General features: G+C 54.5%; 1 protein-coding gene across 1 annotated transcript in view; it reads right to left on the bottom strand.

The window, feature by feature from the left end:
- Positions 1 to 638: 638 nt before the first annotated feature.
- Positions 639 to 16,715, bottom strand: part of VAV2 (vav guanine nucleotide exchange factor 2) — a 193,754-nt gene continuing 177,677 nt past the window's right edge. The window contains exons 19-27 of the mRNA XM_004388665.2: positions 16,514 to 16,535; positions 15,807 to 15,934; positions 14,458 to 14,532; positions 13,066 to 13,118; positions 11,839 to 11,955; positions 11,319 to 11,406; positions 9,702 to 9,825; positions 7,510 to 7,664; positions 639 to 2,225 (exon numbers count right to left, since the gene is read on the bottom strand). Of these exons, the coding sequence (XP_004388722.1) occupies positions 2,178 to 2,225; positions 7,510 to 7,664; positions 9,702 to 9,825; positions 11,319 to 11,406; positions 11,839 to 11,955; positions 13,066 to 13,118; positions 14,458 to 14,532; positions 15,807 to 15,934; positions 16,514 to 16,535 (810 nt within the window). The 3' untranslated portion in view covers positions 639 to 2,177. The remainder of the gene's footprint in view (positions 2,226 to 7,509; positions 7,665 to 9,701; positions 9,826 to 11,318; positions 11,407 to 11,838; positions 11,956 to 13,065; positions 13,119 to 14,457; positions 14,533 to 15,806; positions 15,935 to 16,513; positions 16,536 to 16,715) is intronic.

The raw sequence follows: 16,715 nt of genomic DNA, 5'->3' as shown, positions 1-16,715 counted from the left end.
GTGGTTTGAAAAAACCCATTGGCAAATGTACAGTTTGTGTTCCCTTTGGGGCAGCCGCAGGCTGCGGGAACCTCCATCCCTGAACCGCATGCATCGGGCTCCTGTGTTCACAGCTAAGTCCCAGGCCCCAACCCCAAGCTACTGCAGGGGCACCCCTCCTCCTGCCGCAACCACCGCGCCCCAGCCTTCCCCAGCCCTCCTTCCATCCTGGTCAGTGCAAAAAACAAACAAAACCAAATAAAAATTTTAAAGCAAAAATTTCACAAAAACGAGGGCTCTACTTTTTTTTTCCTCAGTACCCTTCGTTATCATGATGACTTGTGTGAGGAACTAAAATATACATCATTTCCTTGCTATTATAAAATCTTTTCCTATTGTTCACAGGTATATAATGGGGGATTTGGATGAAATAATTACAAACTTTTTCCCCTTAAAAAAACAAACAAGCCAAAATAAAAAAGTTTCCAACAACAGTAAACACAAGGAGGCTGGTCTCTTCCCTGCTCCCTCCCCGCTCCAGTCGGGCCGCTGAGCCGAGGTCACTCGCAAAGTGCTTGGTGCGCCTGACAGATAAGGATCCCAGAACACTCCCTCCAAGGCCAAACTTTGTGCCCTTCTTGCCCCACCGGCCCCAAGCATCTCCCTCACTTCTACAGCCTCTCTAGGCTTTCTTCTCTATCCGCCTTGGTGAGCATCATCTTTCTGGCGCCCCTGCCTCTTCTCCATGCCCCAGGATGAAGGGTGTGTGATCCCAGCCTGGAGGTCACAAGGCTGAGCTCAGAAAGGAACCCCCAGGCTGCAGTGCAGTAACCAGCACCCTCCCCAGCAGGGACCAGCCTCCCTAGCACCCAGCCCTGCCTGGTCCCTCCTCCTCACACAGAGCCATGTAGCTGACCAGAGTGAAAGGGGGCCGCCTGGGGCCCGGGCCTCATAGCAGCTTTGGCATGCAGCTCAGAGGGAGACAGTGTCACTAGGTCTCATGCATCGTGAGGGCAGAGAAAACGGGGTTTGGCCATCCCAGTCAGAGGTCAAAGGCCAGGAGATGCCAGGAAGGGGGAAGAAAGGGGATAGAAGTACCCCCCAAGGGCACTTATTTTGGACTGGCCCTGGGCCTGGTTTACAGGTTGCAGGAGCCCTCTGGAGAAAGATCTGGCAAGAGCTGGAACAGACGTCCTGTGCAAAGGCTGGGAAGACCTTTAGGGACCACCTTGCAGGAACCAGGGAGCCCAGAGGGGTCTGCCTGGGTGTGAGCAATGGAGGGTCTCTTTCTTGGGAGGGATGTGAGCAGCAGGGTCCCAGAGAGGGGAAAACCACTGTTTTCTTCCTGGCCCATTTTAGGGGCTTCAAAATATAGATGTGCCTGGCAGCAGGGCAGGGCAGACACATTCTTGGGATTCGGGGAGGGACTCTCAGGGCAAGGGGTAGGACAGTACCATTGACTGGGCAGTAGGGTCAGCAACTTCATTTTTCCTAAGGCCCCTACCTGAGGGAGGCCCGCCTCGTGGGGTCCCCGCCTTCCCCAGTGCTGAGGACAGTGTGGACATCAAGGGGAAGTCCTGGGAGCCAGGGGTGCCACACAGAACCCCCCTGCAATGCTCTCTTCTTCTATACCCAAGCACAGCCTGGCTGAGGAAGGGTCACAGCAGACAACTGGCCCTGTACCCTCCTGCCTCTCAAGGACCAGAGCCTCGCCTTGGGAGTCAGAGAAAACAGCAGGCAACAGGTGGGCTGAGCAGCCGGGCTGAGCAGGAGGGGCTGGGGCAGTCCTTCCCCATCCCCAGCCCTCCCGGGGACAGCCTCTGCTGCTTAAACCCAGGCTCCTGGACACCATCTCAGCAGGACGGGCAAGCGATGTGCTCTGGCCTCAGCAGTCACCCAGGGTCTGCCTGTAACGCCGTGAGCACCCACCCCCTTGGTGCTCTGGGTGATGGCACCCTCAGCAGGGCTAGCCTAGGTTTCCTCTATGTACAAGTCGCATGCCCTGTGCATGTCACAAGGGCACACTGATGGTGGAACAGTTCACGGTTAGGACACTGAACACCCACCCCACCCCTAGGGCTGCTGAATCCTGGAAAGTTGGCAGGCATTTTCCCTCTGAGTCATGGAGCTAGAGACCGACTTCAGAGCTGGAGCAACTCTTCCGAGAAAATCCGTGAGTCTGGTCCGAGTTCCCGCTGTCATTGGACACCTTCCTCTTCTACATATGTTGAAGGAAACCAGCCAATCTGAAAGAGAAGGCAGGACCACGTATGTGCACGTGTGGTGGCGAGCAGAGGTTTTTACAGATAGGGACGCTTCAAAAGTCCAGTAGACTCAGCCCCCAGACTTCCAGAGTCCTAAGCCAGGACCACCTTGCAGAGTGGCCTTAGGAAAAGCCCTTGATTTATCCAAGAGGGGGAGGGGGTGTCTGGTGGGGCCATGACTCAGGAGTAAGGGAAACCCAGAAATATGCCAGCCTTGACCAGTTTAAGATCATCTTCCCACCTCTGTCTACCAGTCAGAAGAAAATTAAATTCTCTACAGAGGAGAATAACATCATTAAGAGCTCATACAATTTATTTAAGAATTTTTTCTTTTTCTTTCTTTTTTTTAATACACTAGCTTGGCATTCAATCAGGATGGAATAACAAAAACCAGGAGACCATGCAGACAATAGAAACCAGCCCACAGGTAATTCATATGTTGAAGTTATCCATCAGGGAATTTAAAGAACTCTAATTTACATGTTTAAGAAAATTGATAAAAAGGTAGACAAAAGTACCAGAGAAGTGAAATCAGAAATGAAAGAGAATTCCTAGAGCTGAAAAATACAATGACTGGCACTGAGAATTCATTTGAAGAATTCTACAGCAGAGTAGACAAAGTAGACGAGAAGGTAAATAAACTGCAAGATAGGTCAACAGCAAGTAACTAGATGGAAAACTAGTGAAAGAAAACGGTGCAAACATTGGATGGGCCATGGTAAAAAGATCTAACATCTATATGAATGGAACCCTCAAATGAGAAAATGGAGAAGATACATTCTATGCGGACTGAGAAGATTCCAAAACTGATGAAGGATATCAAGCCACATATTAAAAAATCACTACAAATCCAAGTAGAATAAATTCAAAGAAAACCACACATAGGCACATGGTAGTAACACTGATAAAAACTGAAGGCAAGGTAATTTTTTTATATGTAGCTCGAGAGAAGAGCAGAGATACTACCTTCCAAGAGCAACATTAAGATTGTCAACTGACTTTCCTAAAGAAACAATGGAAGCCGGATGACAATGAAATGACATCATCAAAATACTGAAATAAAATACCTGCCAACCTAGAATTCTATACCCAGTGAAAATAACCTCCAAAAAGGAACTCAATACAATTCCCCACAAAAAGGAGCCAGGTCTCCTTGGAGAACTGACTGATTCCTGGGGGGAGAATAACTATATGCGGGAAGTAGAGAAAGCTTTTCCTTATAGAAGAATGCTAATTAGTAACCATAAAAGAAATGATGGAGTTTGAAAACGACTATTTTTCAACCATGATAGAAACAGCTGAATAGGCAAAATTCACCAATGGATGCCACAACTAGCAGGTGAAAATTTCATGAGGAACAGGATATTTACCTGATCTCAAAGTACTGCTCTGTAAATTACTTATTAACTTTACAGTCAATAAGCCTGGCAGATACCACCTTCACCAAGGGATCACAGTTAATATCACAAATAACGGGACAAACCAACATCATGTACCTCCGGATATTAAGCACTGAGAATACAAAACCCCATTATGATTTTTCTACCAAAAATGTATAACCCCAATCTAATCATAAGGAAACATCAAACAAACCTAAACTGAGGGACATTCTGCAAAAATAACTGGTCCATACTCTTCAGAAATGTCACAGTCATGGAAGACAAAGCAGGTTGAGGAACTGTCCCAGGTTAGACAGGTAAACTCAATTCAGGATGCTGGAATGGATCCAGGACCAGCAAAAAATAGCTATTGAAGACATTACTGAGACAATGGTGAAATGTGAATACAGACTGTTGTGGTGAAATGAGTTCCTTTCTAAGGACTTTAGTCTTGGTTCTTTGGAAAAACAGCTTGAGAGATTTTCCCCCTAAACCCTGAGGAGTTACCTTTGCCCTGTTTTTTTCAGCGGGTTTGTTACTTTTGTCCAGGTTTACTGACATTTCCTGGGTAAGCTGTAAACAACTTTTGGTTTGCAATTTTTTGTCTGGTTCTGGACTGCAGCCTGCCCTGTGGTTGGTATGCAACTTGCAGGGATTGGTCAATAGATTATGCAAATGAAGTGACTATAGACTATGCACGTGAAGATACTATAGCCTACTATGCAAATTAAGTGTCTGTGGTCTACCAAGAGGGGATTGGTCAGTACATGGCCCTGGTGGGAGTGCCATGCCTTAAACTTGACAAGGAGTTTGCTTCTATATGCAGCCAACCCCACAGAGATCTTTCAGACAGAAGCAGGAAGAAGCAGAGAGGAGAAAAGGCAAGAAAGAAGAGAGAAGCAGAAACAAAGGAGGCAAGGAACCTCCTAAAAGAGCTGTAACAACACTGGTCAAGGACTGTAACACTGAAGACAGAGAGAGGCCCAGAAGGGGCCCAGTGGCAGAACCAGCAGTGACAGGCCCAGAAGGGGTCCTGTAGCAGAGTCGGTGGTGACAGCACGGCCAACAGAAGCCCATCCTGAGAGAGCTGAGAGAAGGCCTGTCCTGAGAGGGCTGAGAGGGGTGTGCATGGCAGAGAGAAGGGCCTGCTTGCTTGCATGACAGAGAGGAGCTGAGAGAGCTCTCCTGCACTGAAGAAGGGAAGGATGGGCTCTCCTCTTCGGGGAGCCTTCCAGGCTTTGCCTTTGTGTTTCCTGACCCTAATTCCAAGTTGTACCCTGTTACTCCTTTTATAAACCACTTAACTGTAAGTATGGTCTGTGAGTTCTGTGTGGCCACTGCAGTGGATTATCAAATCCAGAAGAGAAGTAGAGTGCTGTGGGAGGGATGGCTGGTGTCAGAATTGGTAAAAAGGTTGGAGAATGGAGGTATGTCTGATCTCCACCTCATGGGAGTCAGCTTTGGGCTGATCCTGGTCATTATCCCCCCTGAAGTTAGACAGGTTCTGATGTCACTACTACCATTTCACAACTGTGGATTAGATAACTGTACTTTATCAAAGTTAAATTTTCTGATTTAATAATCATAATGCATTCATGGAGGGGAATGTTTCTGATCTTGAGCAAAACACACTGAAATATTTAGGGAAAAATCCTGCAATGTACTCTCAAATGGTTTAGGAAAAAATAAGTACGCACACACACACAGAGCAAATGACAAAGTAAATGAGGCATCTTTCACAACTGATAAATCCAGGCATATGGGAGTTCTTTGTACTACTACAACTTTAAGTTTGATATTATCTCAAAACAAAACAGTTTACAATGAGAATATTAAAAAAGGAAAGTGAAATAAGGGTATTTTCAGATCCAACAAAAATGGAGAGAATTTATTAGTAGCAGACTCACACTAAAAAATACACTAAAGACAGGGTACTTCAGGCAGCAGGAAAATGGTCTCAGTGGAAGCCTGGTGATGGAAGAAGAAATCAAGAGCCCTGGGAAGGTAAGCAGGTGGTAAATCTCCATGCACATTAAATGCTTAAAATAAAAATAGTATCATGTGAGGTTTAGAAATATGTAGAATAAACATACATGACAACATTTGTACAAACACTGGAAAGAAAATGAATGTAGTTAAAGTTGTAAGGTTCTTGCATTGTCTGGGAAGTAGTAAAATTACATATTAATGTAAGGTAGTCCGTCTCTAAGAAGTCAAAGGCACATGCTATCCTCTGAGGTAACCACTTAAATAACAGAGAAAGTGTATATCTAACAAACCAATCAAGAGGAGGAGAAGTGGAAGAGTAAAAAAATACTGATTAATCCAAAAGTAGGCAAGATGAGAGAAAAAAATGAGCAATAGCTGTGACAAATAGAAAACAAACAGTAAAATGGTGGGTTTAAACCTCAATAGCCTGGTGATTACACTAAATGTAAAACGACTACATATGCCTATTAAAAGACAGAGATTGTTTATAAAAATCCCATCTGTTTATAAGGAGACAGAAAGTGGAAAGTAATTCATGCCATGCAAACACAAAGAAAACTGGTGCTGCCCTAATAACTGATAGAGCAGACTCTGTCCTACAGGGTTGCCATGAGTTGGGATTAACTCCACGGGGCAGTTCTACTCTGTTCTATAAGGTCACTATGAGTCAGAATCAACTCGATGGCACTCAACAACAACATGGAAAGAAGTACTGTTGGAGATAAAAAGAGACATTTTGTAATGATAAAAGGGTCAAATCAACAGGAATATCTAATAATGCTCTAAACCAGTGCTTCTGAAACCTGACTATCTATACAAATCACCTGGGAAACTGGTTTGATTCAGTAGGCCTGGTGAGGGCCCACGTATGTGCTTATTAAATCACAGCCCCAGGTGCTTCCAATGCTAGTAATCCAAGAACCACTTTGAGAGCCAATGGTCCTGGCTGTCCAGGTCAGCTGCCTAGGACGCAGTGGCCTTCACACTTTTGAATGGCTGTTGGGTGGAAAACAGATCAGATTTGAGGGCTTCCAAGGGGCAGCCTTCATGCTAGGTAGAGGCAGACTGGCATGTGCTACCTGGTAGTGAAATGGTCAGCAAAGGGAGTCATGGCTGACTGGCACACTGTAGCCCAGTGGACCTGCCTCCAGGCAGCTGCAGCACCCAGGGAAGCTGGGCTTGGCCCACACCTGCTTCTCACCACAGTATGGGTTTATTTCTTTATCGGTGGCACACGGAGCTCTGGGACCCTGCTGGGTTGGTGCTGAGAGACTTGGTCAAAGCCAGGAGATCCAGGGCAGTACTGGGATAAGGGGGCCAAGATGCTGGGCAGGGTCTCAGGGTGGACAGGGAAGAGTCATTGGGCCCTCCTAGAGCTTGGAAAAGGTGTATAGGGTGGGAGTGGACGGGACCAAGGTCTTTCCCTGCCCACATCACTACAGTGTAAACTGGGCCTTCAAAAAAAAGGCAGAAGAGTCCAGCAAGGACACCTGGTCCACCTTCGGGCCTGCTCCCTCCCTCCTGTGAGAAAGAAGAATCACTTGTGAGTGATCTGAAGATGGTACACTTGGCCTGCCTCCCTGCAGTGGTCATGAAGGTGGCATGGAACAGGACAGGGGCGAATCAGGCCTGGGTCCAAATCAGATAGTGGGGCTGCTTCCTAGCGCCTAGCGAGACCTCTGCAGCCTCAGTTTCCTCACTGGCACCAGGCTTTTGGGCTGCTGTGTGCATGCAGGGTGACCTCGGTCGGAGGGTCCCTGGGGCACGGCCCTGGCTGTGGTGTGAGCCTGCCCGAGCCCCACTGGGCCCGAGGCCGGGAGGCCACTGCCCTGAGCCCACAGCAAGGCTGGGCCCCGTGTGGTGCCTGCGGGGGCGACCGGTGGCCGGCGCCCACTCACCCGCCCGTTGGCCTCGCCCTTCCACCAGCCCTGGTCCCCGCCGATGCGGCTGTAGATCTTCACCACGTCACCTTCTCGCAGCGAGAGCTCCCGCATGTCCCGGGCGGCAAAGTTGTACCTGGCCACAGCTGTGCCGATGACCCGGGGTGTGAACACTGTAGGGCGACAGGGCAGTGTCACACAGCTGCTGGTGGGCCAGGGGACAAGCTGGTCCTCTCCTCGTGCCCGGCTCTGTGCCCAGAGGAAGGAGGCAGAGCTGAGGACCGAGCCTGAAGATGGTCTCGGACCCCAGGGTGCCCAATCCTTTCTGGTGACCCCCTCTGGGCACAGGGCACCCCTGAGCCCCCACCCTCACTGAAAGGACCATGGGCAGTCACCCCCCATCACTGGGCGGCCACAGGGGTCTGGGAGTACGTGGAGGAAGAGAGCAAGCCGCCCGAAGCTCTGATCATCACAGCGCCCATGGGTCCCCGAATGGCCCTCTATCTCTGGGTACTGGGGTAGAGGGATGAGTGAAGTACCCCAGCCCCGCCTCCTTCTGCCAGGGTACATGGAACTGGACTTGGGGATCTGGCCCCTGATTTCTCCTCTATCCCTAATTCCAGAACCCCAAACCAAACTGGAAACCCAGCTGGAGCCAGCTTGGCCAGGGACCCAGTAATCCTCGCGGGCAGGGGTAATGACTGTGACAAGGGGAAACACAGAGGTGCTGGTGACGCTGCTGGTCTCAGACAGGTGAAGGGGGGGGCTTTGGCTCTGGCAGCGGAGGCCCAGTCCCCCACACACCACCTCCTCCCTGGCTCTGTCCTGGCCACCGGCCCACCGAGGCTGGCCACCACGGTTCTCAACTGCCAGAGACAAAGCTGTCAAGGACCGATGAGGGTTAACAACAGAGAGGCTGGGGCAGTGGGCGTCAGGGTGGGCATGTCCCAGAGGGATCACGGGGAGGCAGCGCCGAGCCCAGACGTGTCCCCAGGTGCCAGCAGCAGCCCTGTCCCGTCTCCCAATTCCCCTCTTCCCTTCTCCCCTCTCCACCCTCCAGGTGGGCTCTGTGGGCAGCTGGGGACGCTCTGGGCCGGGTTGTGGGCAGCTCTGGCCAGCCTCACTGGCACAGGGGCACCCCCCAAGCCGAGCAGCAGCGGTACCTGACCAGAAAGGAGCGGAGGAGCCCTGAGAAGCAAAGCTGAAGCCCTGAGGACTGAGAAAAGAAAAGCTGGAGGAAGCACAGGAAGCTGCGAAGAGGTGAGAGACAGCGTGAAAGGGGGCCGGAGGTGCGTCCACCGCGCTGACAGGCACGCGCGTGACAGGCCGCGGAGCACGTGGGAGCTGGCGGACGGCAGCGGCCGTGGGTCCCACCCGGCAGGCACCCCCTCTCTGCACGCTTTCCTAGCAGCCAAACGGACCAGCTGCCCCAAAGGCGGGCTAGTGCCGGGATTTAAGGACACAACGTGGGCCGAGAGCCCGGCCCCCAGGAGGTGCTGGCTACGGCCAGTCCTCCCTCTCCGGCCCTGCTCTGCCCGGGTGGGCCCAGGGTCCTGCAGTCCCTGTGGGCTGGGGGATGCAGCAGGCTCAGCGGACAGCCTTGGGCAGGAAGGCAGATGCTCTGGGTTCTGGTCCCACCCTGCTCCTAATCTCAGGTGGCCTGGTGGGGGGGCGGTCACTGCCCTGACCTGGGCCTTGGCTGCCCCTCTGTAAACACAGCTATGTTATCCCAGTCTGGCTCCCTCACAGCAGGGTCCCCAGGGCTGGGCCGCAGCAGGCATCTGAGGACAGATGGGACCCTGCCCTGCTCTCCCCACCAGGGGCAACTGCCAGCACGGGGTCTCTGTGTGCACCACCCCTGCTGACCTCTGGGCTGGGGGGCGAGGGCAGAGCAGCAGCTCAAAGCAGGCACTGTAGGTCAGGGGAGTCGGGCTGGACCCTATGCACCCACTTATGAAGGGCTGTGCGACTGTTCGACCCAAGCCCGGCCTCCGGTCTGTCACATGGGGACCACCAGGCACCGAGGCATGGGGTGGGTGCCACTGGACAGCACCCTGATGTGCGGGGTGTGGGGTGGGGGACTGCCCACAACCCCGGGAGTGGGAGTCAGGGAGAGCCCCTGGTCTAGGTCAGCATGGCCCATGGAGGGCTCCAAGAGGGACGGTGGGCAGGGAGAATGGGGCAATAGGAGGTGGCCGAGCTGGTGTTACCTGGGGACCGGCTGGAGGCCCTGCAGGCCACGCGCTCCCGCGACTTATAGGGGTACTTGAGCGTGGTGTCCAGCTGCTTGAAGCTTTCCTTGAGTGAGTGGCACTGGTAGTACTCCACCAACTCCTGCAGGCACACAGGCTCACTGGCTGCTGCTGCCTCCAGGCAGTCCTCCTGCCCCAGTGACCTGGCCCCCCACCTCCTCAGCTCCCAGGCGCCTTCCCCTTCTCCCCGTTAGCACCCGGCCGTGGTGGGCAGTCAACATGGTGAAGCCATCTGGTGAGGCCACCACTCTTCCAAGAACTTTGCTAAAGGAAACCATCAGCCAAGAACGGCAAGACAGGTGTACGTGGAGGTTGGGGCAACACTGTTTACCACGGAAAAACACTGGGGACCACCCGCGTGTCCAGCAAGGGGGATGCACTGCTATAAATGAGGGTGCATCCCAACAAGGTCTCAGCATGGAACGGAAGGCGAGGACTTACCCTACCGGGAATTCTTTTACGTGCGGAATACAAAAGGAGGCTCAACACCAAGTACAGTGCGGCCTGCATTTTGTTTTAAAAAAGTAGATGGAAACCACACCTAAGCTACACTAGAAGAGAGATTATAAGGACTCACTCTGGAACGTTAACATCGGGCTTTTTTTAGGGATGGAGGGGACTCTGGATACTTCATTTTTCTCTGTGCTTTTCTACTGTTGGGCATGTTAAGAGATGCCATATTCAGATGTTCCCAGTGTATGCAACGTTTGTAATTAGAAAAGAAGTAAGAGATATGATTTTAGAATAATTTTTTAAGGACTATGCCTTTAACTGGAACCCTGGTGGTGGAGTGGTTAGGAGCTATGGCTGCTAGCCAAAAGGTCAGCAGTTCGAATCCCCCAGCCACTGCTTGGAAACCCTATGGGGCAGTTCTACTCTGTCCTATAGGGTTGTTATGAGTTGGAATCAACTCGACAGCAACAGGTTAGGTTTTTGGTTTTACGCCTTTAACTGGAGTCCCTAGGTGGCACAAACAGTTAAGCACTTGACTAGAAGCTGAAAGGCTGGCAGTTCAAACCCACCCTCAGAAGACAGGCCTGGTTGTCTGAAAGGTCACAGCCTTGAAAACCCCTATGGAGCAGTTCTACTCTGCACGCATGGGGCCGTCGTGAGTTGGAAGTGACTCTACAGCAACAATAACAATGATGCTTTTAACAGCATTCTGGCTGGGGCAGTGCGGGGAGGTGTTAGAAGCCACATGTGTGAGGTTTCCGGATTTGGCAGGGGGCTCGGTGTGAAGGGCTGCTGGGATGTTGGTGGCCAGGGCGGGCTGGGGCCCCCACGCACTGTCCACGGTGTCAGCCTCAAGGTCAACACCAGGCTTTGGAAGAGAGAAGTCGGAGCTCAGGGACTGTGATTTGGCCTGCACTGTCTGAGATGTCTCACAAACTATTCCCCTAAATCTTCCCCACTCTGGGAAGAATCCTCCCGCATCAGGAAGTGCGGCCCCAGCCTAGGGAATCTGGCCCTTGCAAGGCGACAGTGATGGCGGAGGGGCCACATTCCCAGTGTGGCCCCTGCAGAGAGCTGGGCTGAGCACTCGGGGCCCCTGCCATGAGCTGGGGAATTACCTACCAAGAGGCTTTCGAACTTCTTTGCTTCTGTGATGTGGATCCAACTGTCCTTCTCCACCACCTTGATATGCTTCACCTCGTCATTGAACCTGGGCAGGGTGCACGTGGTCACCGCACAGGCAGGCAGCCCTCGCCCCGCCTCCCCTGGCTCCAGGCTGACGGCACGGTGACTGGAGCAGCCAGCCTCTCCCTTCACCCACCTCCTGACTTGTGGCGGCCCTCTCCACCACCGAGCATCTGGCCGCCCTAGTCTTGACCAGTTTTCCTCAGCCTGGCCACCTGCCTGCTGTGGCCCTGCATGCCTCTGCCCCTCGGCTCCCCCCACCGCTCTGCATCTGGGCACACCTGGCCAGCCTGTGTCTACTGCCGACGTCTCGCCCTTATTGCCAGGGCCCTTTCCGCTCCCAAGTGCCCTGGTTTGGACAATAAATTATAAGCCCAGGCCTTGGGGGAATGGTGGGCTCCATGGTTCGGGGTCTCACTGGGGAGGGGGTGCCTTTGACCCCCGAATTGCCACGTACTTGATGCTGATTGCGAATCGCTCGGCCTCGGCGGGCCGCTCCCGCACCAGGTAGGTGCCGCTGGCGTGGGCCTTGAGCAGGTTGTCCGTCTGCTGCCTCTCCATGTTGCCAGCAAACCTAGAGCGAGGCAGGTCATTAGGGGCTGGGAGGAAGAGCGTGGTAACCATGATGACACCAAAGGACTGTGGAGCCCTGGTTACGTGCCGGCGCTGTGCTAAGGGCTCGTTGTGACTTGGCAGGGCTTTGACCTTCGTAACAAGCCAACCAGGAAGTGAGGCCAGTGCTCATGAGGATGGGCACAAAGCTGAGCAGATCGGATGGACTCAGCAGCACCTGCAGGCCCTGGCACCCCGTGGTCACACCAGGGCAATGACCACAGACGTCGGCCATCCAGGGTCGGTTTCTGCTTCCAGAACCCTAGGACCTGCAAGAACTCTTCAGTACAATGCCAACAGATTAGATTTCTTTCCTAAGATGTATTTGTCACTATTTAAAAAGTAATAACAATATAACATCAGGAGCCCTGGTGGCACAGAGTTCAGTTGCTAACTGAAAGGTCAGTGGATCGAATCCACCAGCCCCTCTGCAGGAGGAAGTTGTGGCAATCTGCTTCCGTAAAGATTTACAGCCTAGGAAACCCTACCGGGCAGTTCGACTCTGTCCTACAGGGTCACTATGAATCAGAAACGACTCAGTGGCAATGGGTCTTTTAATAACATAACTAGTCCCTGGGAGGTGCAAATGGTTAATGCACTTGGCTGCTAACCAAAAGGTTGGGGGTTCGAGTCCACCCAGAGGTGCTTCAGAAGAAAGGTTTGGCTATCTACTTCCAAAAAAGATCAGCCACTGAAAATCCTGTGGAGCACAGTTCTACTCTGACACACACGGGGTCGCCATGAGTCAGAGTCGGCTTGATGGCAACTGGTTTTTTATGTATTCTGTATGTTGCAGCTCAACGATAAGACTGCTCGAAAAAGGAGTTTCGTTCCCCAAATATCTGAACCTGCTGATCTGTTCAGAGACAGGAAACCGCTGCCCAGGAAGAGGATCCCTGGGCTCTGGCCAGTCAGAGCAGACGGAGGGGACACAGGGCTGGGAGCAGAGCAGGGAGCAGTCCGCACTGCCAGCCGAGGGTGGCCTGGGCCCCGGGCCTGTCCCCTCAACTGTGGGGCCACGTCCCCCGCAACGGAAGTGCCGCGTGCACGCCCAAGTCTGAGATCCACTCACCAGGGGTACGCGGTATAGTCAATCTCCCGGGACAGCGGCCGGCTGATGGGTGGCTGGTGGGAGAGAACAATCGTGTTAACGGCCTGCAAGAGGCCATCTGCAAGGAGGGACGCTGTTGTTGTCACCGACCCTTGGGTCAGCACTGGCTGCACGGGACCAGGACTGTCAACTTAGCCCAGCTCCACTGGACCTCGAGGTCCTGAGGGTGGTGGCTCGGACTCACCCACCTCTGACTGCTCACTGGGGAACCCACAGAGTGGGTGCTGGTACACTTGCTCAGCTGAGGGAGGGAGGAGCTGCTAACTAATAAACAGGGTGCTCCATCCACTGGAGGGGGACAGCAGAAGGCCACAGAGTTTCTCTGTGAGTGCATGTAAGTACCCCCAACAGTCCCTGGCCGAGCAGGCAGGCGCGTTTGTCTGTGACAGCTTCCTCCTGGGGGGCTGCATGCAGGCCAACACCCTCCCTGGCCAGAGCCCTCCACTCGGCCTCCTGCTCGCCAGTCCAACTGGGCCACCGCTTGCCATCCAGATGGGGAAACTGAGGCCTAGGGCAGGGAAGGGACTGCCCCAGGCCACCCTGGGAGTTAGTGATCATTCTCCTCTGCTGTCTGGGTCCCCTTGATGTGTCAGCAAAGCCTCTCCCCGTCACCTGGGTGGGCTGACCTCTCAGAAGAAGCAGGTGGACGGGTGTAGGAGGGCTGAAGCCGGCAGGCCCGGGACGGCCAGGATGTCCCTGGTGTTGGGGACCGCCTGCCTGCCTGCGCCTGCCGGGAGTATTTCACATTTTCCACTTGTCTTTTTCTTTTTTTTTTTTTCTGTGGGGCGTGGTGTGCGGGGGAGGTATTCAATTCATTTATGGCCAACTGCCCGATTGCTTTTGTAACAGAGACTAGAGTTTGCCCCACCCCCAGGATGAGAGAAACCCCATGCTGCCTCTTCTCTCAGTATCACAGAGTCTGGCTCTGGGCCCTTCCTTGTAATCATTTCAGCCTCACCCTCCTGGGGGAGCGCTCCCCTCCCTAGGGCTGCGTGAGGGTCTGAGGAGACTCAGAGTCCGCACGGCTGGGAGAAAGTGGCAGTCTGTCTTCATCCCCAACCAACGCTGCCAAGATGCCGCTTTAGCTGTTTGTAAACCCTAACGTAACGCCCTGCCCCTAACGTAACGCCCCTAACGTAACGCCCTGCCCCTAACGTAACGCCCCTAACGTAATACCCCGCCCGATCACCGAACCTTCAGAGAGCACACCCACTGCCCACCCACCGTCAGGGTGCAGAATCTCCCGTCCCCAGCTCATAGCAGCCGCCTAGCAAGGACGTGGAGGGAGGGGAGCAGCCCCTAGCACCCCCACCACCTGGCCACTGCACTCTGGAAGCTCCCGTGGACACTCACCCTTCCATCCACGGGGCAGGGCTTCACAGATGAACTTGGGAAATAACCCGACTTCCTAGTTTGGACCAGTCGACCCTGGAAAGAAGAGGAGATGATCAGGGCACGCCATGGGCTGTTCTCGAGTGCGCTCAGCTTGTCCTAACCCCGTTCCCCAGAAGAATGAGTTACAGCCCAAGCATCACCTCCCTGCTGTGACTTCAGCCGACCTCGTAAATGCTTTGGGCAGAAGGTGAGGGGCATCCCCACTCTGCAGATGAGAAGACTGAGGCCGGGAGAAGTCACGCAGCTCGCTCGGCGCTGGGACTGGAGCCCCGCGTCCCGCATTCTGTCCAGTTCTCTTATCTGCACCGGTGCTTCTCATGAATCCAACAGGTGGACAAAACGCAGGTCCCCCCGGGGGCCTGAGGTGGGCAGAGCCGGCCTTCGCTCTCCCGCCCCTCTGCCTGGACGGCCCTCCCAGCATGCCGCCCCAGCCAGCTCCCCCTCAGTCTCCACTTCCACTGCAGTAAAGTCATCTCTCCAAGACCCCCAGAGAACCCCACCCTGGTCGGGCCTGGGGAGGGGACGAGCGCTGGGCCGCTGGGGGGCGGGCGGAGAGGAGACTGCGTACTTGCACACGCACACCCTCTGGCCTTCTGAGTCTGAAGTCAGCTGAGCTCAGGATCCATCACAATAAACGCTTAGGGCAGCAGGCACTGACAGCGAGAGCGGCAAACCCCGCTGACGGCAACCATCACAGCACACACGCCCATGACTCCCAGCTAGGCTGAGGGCCCGTGGCACCCAAGCTGACCTCCGAGGGTCTCTTGACTTCTAGGGCTCAGCAGAGGTGGGGAGTGGGGTCCAGGGGGGCCGGGCAGACACCTGCAGGGACTCTGCTCTACTATGGCCATACAAAGGGACAGTCAGCTTCGTGGCTCAGAACCCGAAGCCACGTTACACTGATGTGTTCTTCGGCCATGTCTGAGCCCCCGACTAGATGGGGCTTCCTGGGGGAAGGCGGTGGGTGGGTCAGTCATCGTCCGCCAGTGCTGACGCAGGGGAGGGGAGAGGTACAGCCTCGGGAAACGGAGGCAGGAAGCCCTCGGAGGTGGATGGGGAGGGCCTTGAGGACCAGGAGGAGGGGCCTCTCCCGTGACAGCGACGCACTCCACCACGTCTAAGCAAGCACTCCAAGGAAGACGGGCTGGCTCCACCCGGACTTCCACCACAGGAGGGAGCGGAGACGCAGGGCAAGAATGCCCTGATAACCAGCCCCCTCCTCCCATCCTTGGTGGCCTCTCCCCTCAGCCTGCCCCTGCCTGGGGGTGTGAGGGCTCCAGGCTTCCGGCCTGGGGCCCAGGACCCACCTCCCACCACTGAGACTCGGGGTCGCCTCGCAGCAGCTCCATCACGTCACCCGTCTGGAAGGTGAGCACTGGCTTCCCAGGGGGTGCGGGGTTGCCATGGTAATTCTGCACGGCCACCATCTTGGGACCTGTGGAGACGGGGCAGGGGGAGCGGCTCAGTTGATGGCTGCACCGAGGCTAGCGGCCCACCTCCTCACTGACCCCACTGAACTCCTCGGGAGAGGCCACCCACAGACACACGTGCCGGTACCACCCGCCCCCGATTCTTCCCGGGGCCCCCGTGTCGTTTGTTACACAGCACATGTGAATCGTTTATGCGATGAGCAGCCCTGGGCATCACCACGCCAACAGTGACTTTGTCTGTTTTCTCCCCAACACCTCACACCCCTATGACTTCAAGTTGGCTACGTGGAGTAGGAGACGGGGTGCCCCTGTCTTAGTGATGGGGTCACCAGGGGCCAGTGACCAGCTCTGGGGCTGTGTGGGCAGTCTGGGGCTGGCCTCGCTCTGGCCCAACCCTGCCGTGGGGCCCCGAACAGCCCCAGGTTCTCCCTACTCTGTGCAAGTGTAAGCGGCCTGCACGCTGGGCCTCCCCATGGAGGAATCTGTGTTATCAGAGACAAAGGTGACTCCCCACCAGAGGGTTCCCCACACCCCAGGGCCCGCATGGCGACAGCAGTGGAGAGAGCTCAAGTCCCCAGACTCACCTGGTCCCGCTCCTGAGGCGTCCTGTGATGGAAGGACAGATAGGGCAGTGAGGGGGCTGCTTCTGGCTCAGGCCTGACTCCCCACACCCCTCATGCTCCCCAGATTGGAGGGTCAAGGCAGCGGCGGGGGGGAGACACACATCCTGGGCCCCATAGACATTAGGTGACGCATTCTCTGTGTGACAACCCCCTCTGCCTCTGT

The sequence above is a fragment of the Trichechus manatus genome, unplaced genomic scaffold (genome assembly GCF_000243295.1).
Source record: "Trichechus manatus latirostris isolate Lorelei unplaced genomic scaffold, TriManLat1.0 scaffold00214, whole genome shotgun sequence".
Lineage (NCBI taxonomy): Eukaryota > Metazoa > Chordata > Mammalia > Sirenia > Trichechidae > Trichechus > Trichechus manatus.
This window is presented reverse-complemented; position numbering and strand designations above follow the sequence as displayed.